This window comes from Coffea eugenioides, chromosome 11 (assembly GCF_003713205.1).
Source record: "Coffea eugenioides isolate CCC68of chromosome 11, Ceug_1.0, whole genome shotgun sequence".
Lineage (NCBI taxonomy): Eukaryota > Viridiplantae > Streptophyta > Magnoliopsida > Gentianales > Rubiaceae > Coffea > Coffea eugenioides.
Window position 1 is genome coordinate 50975343 of NC_040045.1, and position 7793 is coordinate 50983135.

The 7793-nt window shown below is 37.5% G+C and overlaps 1 protein-coding gene across 1 annotated transcript; it reads right to left on the reverse strand.

Annotated features, from left to right (window-relative positions):
- Positions 1-219: 219 nt before the first annotated feature.
- On the reverse strand, positions 220-7512 carry LOC113754418 (zeaxanthin epoxidase, chloroplastic). Its single transcript, XM_027298826.1, has 16 exons — positions 6752-7512; positions 5610-5772; positions 5362-5436; positions 5030-5130; positions 4826-4941; positions 4243-4454; positions 3852-3943; positions 3128-3242; positions 2921-3024; positions 2346-2391; positions 2157-2221; positions 1966-2052; positions 1332-1386; positions 1156-1244; positions 948-1032; positions 220-701 (listed from the first exon to the last, which is right to left on the reverse strand). The coding sequence occupies exons 1-16, from the start codon at positions 7306-7308 to the stop codon at positions 621-623; spliced, it is 2043 nt and encodes a 680-aa protein (XP_027154627.1). The 5' UTR covers positions 7309-7512; the 3' UTR covers positions 220-620.
- Positions 7513-7793: the final 281 nt, after the last annotated feature.

Sequence of the window (7793 nt, forward strand, 5' to 3'; positions counted from 1 at the left end):
CTCAAACTGTTCGTTAAGGGTTCGGATCGAGCCCAAAACAACATCTTTTTTAGAAAACTGAATTTTTTGGCTTCATCCCTCCAAGAAAGAAGAAGAACAAATGTTTTTACCATACCTTACGGCCTCATTTAGAAATCATTTTTTCAAAGTTACTTTCTTGAAGATTACTTTGGACAACAACTTGTATTTTTTGAAGAACAACTATTTGAAAACTATCACTTCCCAATCTCTGAGCTGCATTTACCTTGCCTCACCAGAGAGTCTGGAGCGGTAGAATGAAACACAGAAAGGCATACAAGAGACAATATCAGCGATGCTGTAGTTTCCTGTTGAATTTACAAGCTTTTAAAAGTAGAATTCTGCATAAGAAGCGATAACACTTCCTGTATTCCAACTTCCAACTTCCTGTATTGCATCTCGGTGATTAAATCGCTAGCCATGAGTCTAATATCATTAGTCTATGTAAGAATATTCCTAATATGATCATATGTACCGAACTATTCCTTTTTTCTTCACAATACAAAATGCAGCAGCTTCACACGGCTTCGCTGCCATGCAAAAAAATGCTGTACAATATCCGCGTCCAAGATTTTAGAAAATTTTAGAACGTGACCATTGGCTCATACAGCTGAAAGAACTTTAGTCTCTCGCTGCTTTCCCGAGAACGGTGGCTGGTTCATGACCTTTACCCGGAATGCAGCCTGCGATGAAGCAAAGATGATTGGTTAAGATGGCACTCGTGTAAAACAAAAAGAATATTCGTTGAACAACCACATCATGCAACAGATTTCGCACTCATATATCCGTACAGAAGAATTGAAAAAAAAAAAAAAACAACATACAGAGACACTTGACCCTGAAACAAAATAAAGATGAAGAATCCAGAATTCCCTTGTATAGCATTGTAGATATTTAAAATAACAAGGAGGAAGGAACAACGTCATCACCTTGTCAGAACCAAACTCGATGATGTCTGACGGATGAAAACGAGCTGGTGAGTTAGGAGGCAGCCGGTAGCGCCTACCATCGTTGCTGCAACACATATATAAATAAACACACACACACATATATGTATTAGTCTTGAAGAATTTAGTCTACTGGGAAAAAAATAGTAAACGGACCACCGGTGGAAAATTCAGTTTCCATTTGACTTACTTTGTAATCCAGGTGCCATGCTCACTTTGTAAATCGGTCAAGAAAAACAATCCATCTTTGTAGCTTATTTGAGCATGCAGCTTGGAGACCTGACCAAGTGCAAGATTTCATTCAGCAATACTATAGTAATTGACTAGTGGAAATTTCCACAAGACATTGAACACCAAGGATGTCACCTGGGGTGAGTTAATAATTATGGATGCTCCAGGAATATCAGGGTGTGATGCACTCCTGAAATCATAAACGGCAGTCACCAATTCTAATTTTAAGCTTTGCAAATATTAGATCACAAACATGCAAGTCACCAACTCTAATTGTATTACTAGATGTCATTTTGCCTGGAAAATTTCCAACAGAGAAGTCTTCTAATTCTTCTCCAAGATATGTTTCTTATAGCAAATATGATAGCAAGACACCGCCTGGTCCACTGTTCAATTCAGTTTTTTTTTTTTTTTGGGTGATATAAGCCTTCACTCAATAAAGCCAAAGCCCTAACTGGTAACTTTGACCTCCATATCTTTCCTTTCCCAATTTTGCTGACTAAAGTGACGCATAAAAAATCAGTTGACATCTAACATCCGTGGGATCAAAATTACAGAATTTTCACACAAAATCCTATTACATGAAAATATAAATATTATTCTGTTAGAGGGAAAAGAATCTTTCAAACCCTTTTACTAGCACAAGTTATCATAAAACCATATCATGCTAACACAATTTGAATTCTCATGCAGCATGAAAATATTGTTGTCTTGCCTTATTGTCACAGTTTCTACACTCTATCAAACATATAAGAACAGAATAGCTTACCCTATTGTGCAGATATTCTTCTCATCTCTGCCTAAGAAAATAGCTACTGGATCAGGATTGGCTTGTCCAGTGGGAAACAGGAACCACCTGTTGTTAAGAGCATGGACATTACAGTTAGGGAAGCCTGATGACAAAAGGAAAAAAAAAAAGAAGGTCAAAGACATCAGAATCATTCGGCTTGCTACACTCACTCTCCGTTCAGAGCACGCTCCAAAGAATCATCATCTTGAAACCATTTTGGTAGCTGATCACTTGCCTTCATTAATTGAAAATTCATGAATTATCCATGAAAAAAGGGTACTTAATATATCTTGTTGAAAGCTGGAAATAAGCTGCAACTATTTTCAAATCATGACAAAATGAATCCAAGGCTCACATACTTTATCAGTAAGTCTGCAATGCAATGGTCTGCCTTCAAGTTTTGAGCTGGAAAGAAAACGCTCCATTGTCATTCTTAAGTTAAGTAAATTAATAAAGCGCATTATATTCAATGCTAGTCTTTGAAATTCTGGAGCAACTAAGTTGAGTAAATCTCAGAATTCCAAATGCAGCCCTTCTTATAAAGGTGCTTTTCTGCTTATAATAATTTTAGTAATACCAAGGTTCTCCTATCAGAAAATGGACATTTCAGCTCTCCTGGGATTTCAGATTTCCAAGAGGCAAAGTATTAGGGAACACGCCATTGACCAAGCTTCTTTCCACATGACAAATGCAGAATCATTGAAAAGGAAGTTTAAAGAAACCAAGTTGTTTCTTAAAGCTCATAATATACAATAATCACATCCTTCACCAATACAAGTCAGTGTCTACCATAAAAGCAGTTATACACTGAAGAAGACCAGCATACTTTTCCATTACAAAATTTGTGACCCCTTCAAATAGAACGGAACAAGGCAAAGTTCTTGAAAATTATCTTTCTGGGGAATGAGTTTGAAAAAAGATTCTCTTATCTTACCCATTGCCACCTAGGACCCAACTTAGCATTAATGGCATTCCAATGTCGATAAATATTCTCCCACCAACTCTTCCTGGATGCGGTATCCTAAATTTTGTTAAGAACTGCAACAGAGATTGTCAGCTTCATTTAATGAAGAGAAGGTTCCGTTTACTGAACTCCATTGATTATTTCCATCTGATTTGTCACTACATAGGATGTTCTTACCGATAGTGGCCCTAATCCTACACCCAAATACGGCTTATAAGTTGATGCCATGATTGCAGCCAATCTTGCCAATCCATGAATGATAGCAACTCGTAGTTTTCTAGCACTCTCATAGCTGCAAAGAGGCAAATCAGATAAGAGTAAGCATTCTGAAGCAGAGACCTAGTCCATTTACATATATATATACATATATATATTCGTTTATTTATTTTTTCAATGGTCAACTCCTACTCCTATTCTTATTGTAACCTATAAAGGCAGGCCCAATTGGGCCAAGGGGGGCTAGAGAGAGGATCCCACCTTTAGACCAAAGGAGTGCAGCAGACCCTTTGGATTTTACTATAGGTGCAGAGGTTTGAACCTCTGACTTGCAATCAGGCCTGCATTTTATACTTCACCTGGTGGCCAACTTGCCTAGGGGGAGCTGGTTTATTACATTTATATTTGATTCACGAAAATTTTAACTTAAACAACTTGAAGAATCTGCAGAAAAAAATGGTGCAACTAGAATTTTTTTGGCAGAGGCTCACTATCTCCAGTATGGTAGGGGAAAAATGTTCTTCTCCTGCCTGGAGGATTTTTGTGTTTAAGCATTTCTGGGTTTCTTATAGCTTAATCTCATAAAAGGCTACGAACTTTTGGTGTTATATATAATCCTTGAAGGTTAAAATTCACTAAGCTCTGTGGAGCAACAATTGTTAACCAGTCTAATAGCTTCTCTTACCTCTTTAAAGCAGAGACAACATCCATTGGGCTCCCTGATTTTATGCTTTGTTCCCAAGCTTTATCAAGCTCCAAAGCCAATTGATAGCTGTCCTGCATCCATGAAAATGGAAGTCAAGTTCTAATCTTTCACTGCATCAAAGAGAGGCGAGAGCCCGATGCTATGCTGGGATTACATTGAGAAGAACTTTAGTACTAGACTATAGTTTTTCTTACATGGAAAATTTCTAACAAGAAATGTAATGCACAGAGATGAAATTCTGAAATATCACAACCTTCAGAAAAGGATGTGAAAAATTCAATTGCTATTAGGAAAGGAATAAGATATTTTACAGCATTCAAACTTCATATTCAATAAAAATGTAAAATGACGGACAAAATAAAAAGATGACCTCAATTGCCATGCACCCTCCTTGTCCCAAATTAGGTTGCATTGCATGAATTGAGTCCCCAAGTAAAGTCACACGACCCCTTCCCCAGCTAAATGATGGTGTTCTGTCATAAATATCACGACGAAGAATTGCATCTTCGTCTGTGGCCAGCAATAGTTCCATCACTTTATCACACCAACCATCAAAGATTTTAAGCAACCTTTCCTTCTTACCTGTGTAGAAAATACACCAAAAGCAAACGACAAGACTGCATCATCAATAGTCCTTTCCTAACCATGAACTTGCCAGCATAAGAGCTTCAGATATCAGTAAATCTAAGACCGATTATATTGCCCACCAAAATTATAATTCCCAGGATATAAATTGATTTAAATATTATTCACATGCACTATGTATCATCTCTTCAGAGTACTTATATATCTTCTTGAAAAGGACCTATTAACATGCCATTATTTTCTTAGAAGAAAAATCATTACACAAAATAAGCCAATAATAGTCCACAAAGGCTTAAACTGTATATTGGTCCTAGTGTCAGGCATAAAACTCATTTATGAGAAAAGGGTCCAAATAATATAGTACATACCATTTGGACTATCAACACCTCCGGGTCGCTCCTTATGAAATGCATACCACTGCATCTTTCCACCACCAACATCTGAAGAAACAAAATATTGCTTGTGACCAAGAAAAACTCGGTACCTGAAGAACAATTGACAGTAAGTAACTCAATCAAAGTAATGATGAAATAGAAATGAGTTAGGGATATTCCAGAACTAATGTCACATACCCAACTGTGTCAATATCAACAGGAACAAAATCTGCAATACCAGTGTAACAAGTATAGTCTGAATATATAGGTTCTGTGTGACCAAACAAATTTCTCCGGACCTGTTGAAAGAAAAGCAACCAGCCAAAGTCCCAAAATCAAAGTTATATCTAAAGTGTAATTCCAGTGAGACATTTGTTTCCAACCCCTCAGACAAAATACTGCCACTTTTAGCAACAGATCTTTAGTTTCTTGACAATTCCTTCTGAAGGACAACTACATCATACATAGTAAAAGTGGAGTAGTTGTCAAGAAAGATTGAATTACTTAGAAGTATGTAATATAAGATTTACCTTTGACCATATCCCATCAGCACCAACTAGAAGATCACCTACATATTGCTGTCCATTCTCAAGAATCACAGTGACCTGAATTTCAAAGAAAGCAAGAAAGCAATAAGAACCTGACAGTCATCAGTAATTGAATAGCTTCATGCTCGTTAAAGAATAAAATGGATGTGCTGAAAACATTAGTCTTCGAACACTATGCACAAAACTACTTAAAAAATAAAATGAACATACCAGTTCAGAGTTTATTTTACCTTATTACCGTCATCCTCAAAGTTAACCACATTGCTCTCATTCATAATTACATCCTCTCCTACTGCATGAACAAGTATTTGTTGCAAAGTCATACGGCTAATAACTCTTGTCACTGGAAGCCCCCGTTCCGCCGCAGGAGTGAATGTATCAAACTTGATGTACCTGATAACCATGTATCATCTCAACCGATTTGCCAATACTCGATTTTATTCTTGAAACAGAAAGTTCAAGGTAAAATCCCTCATTGGTAACAGCAATTCCAATTGGAGAAAACTATAGTCTACACAGAAATATAAACTTTGTATAGGTTTAAAAGCGTCATACGTTGACTCTGCACCAGTACAATTGCGCACTAGAAGTATCCTTATGCTTCAAAGCACATAATCCAAAATTAAGGATCTAAAATGCTTTGGTTACTTCTGTTCAAGCATGCCAACTATAGCAAATTTCAGGATTTACTCAATTTAAAGCATGAATTATTTTTTTTAAATATTAGGCTGTTTTTATTCCGTTATCCCCTTCAATTGGTAAGAAAAATAATTTTCCAAAACCTTGATGATTCTCAGCATTTCTGACAATTGAAACTGAAACCCCGAGAACAGCTGCACCAAGTATATGACAAGATCTGCAGCATGTTTAATGTTGACAAATTTGTAAAACCACCAAAATCTAGGAAGTTATACGGCAAATACTTTATCCATACAAACAATTACGTCAAAAGAGTATGGCAGAGCATTGATTTCATAATCAGCCTCCCTCATGCCAGAAGTGTACAATTTGCAAAACAAGAGATGCAGGGCTGCAGAGTGGTTGCAAACAAGAAAGGCTAGATGCTATGGCTGCTACGTGGTTAACAGTCTGTATGAATTGCATAGTCCACGAAGTTGAGAGGCCTTCTATTGGACCTATCAGCTAGTGGTTCGCGTGTGATTGTATTGAATTAAAATTTCTTACACAATCATAACGCAAAAGCTCTACGGTGATTATTAGCAACTTGACTCATGCCACTATCAAATATCGATTTCAAACAATTATGCAATACAAGCATGCAAAAGTTAAGTTTCAGAAAATTTTCCAGACAATTGTATACACAAGGAAATAATACATAATCCCTAAAGAGATACGGAGGCGAGAAGCTCACCATTTGCCAGAAATACCGTCAACCAATCCATTAATCCTATCCCCAGTTATGCAGCCAGCATTCAAAATTTCCTCAGCAACATCCATGTCAATAGCCTCCAAAGCAGCCAAAGCATTGCTTTGTATTTGAATTGGACCTCTATACTGTCCTTCCCCTCTTATAGCACTCATGTCCTTCTCAAACACTACCACCTCAAACCCCTTCTTCTTTGCAGCCAGTGCAAAAACCAGCCCTCCAATCCCGGCCCCCGCCACAAGAATCCTCAAGTTCTTTTTCTGGGTTGCCTTTGATGAGTAATTCTCATCATCGACTTTTGCAACAACACTTTCTTTAGTTGACACCCTCCTCTTCTGAGCTTCACGCAACCCGGCCTTTACTCTTTTTATCTTGTTAAAACGCCTATTCTCGTCTTGGTTTCTGAAATAATTACACCTGTGCTGGTGCAGGAATTGAAAGAATTCAAAGGAAGAATCTTTTGCTACCAAAAGTGGAAACTGTTGGCTTCTTGATAGAATTGCAGTCGAAGGATTCATTGAGTTGTAAACAATTGAACTCATCTTTTTCACTTGAAAAATGGAAGTCGCCCCTACTCTAGCTACTAGTATTGAAGAACTAAGGTATGGGATGAAGCTCAAAACCGAATCTTATTTCTTGGAAATCTTCTACTCTGCTTATTGGTTAAAAATCGGCAACCCAGAATCAGAATGACGTTTTAGGCATGAATCCATCATCAGCGTACAAGTGATGGAGACGGTGGTGGTGGGGCATCAAGGGTCGAGAACCAATGCCTTTGAATACAGAAACTGTTGACGAGGATTGCCTGCCATGTGGCGCGCCCATATTGTATTTGTGCGCTGCGTTACTCAGCTTAACCAAAGAAATCTTTTAACAGACGTTCGTCTGTCTATGGTCGAAATTTTTTGGCTTATAAATATTTCAAAGCCCATAGGCCATATATTTATTAGCCGAAAATCTCCTTTCTTGCCTGGCTAGCCATTATTGGTTTGACTCTCTAGTCATAGAATTTCTCCCATCTTTCTTG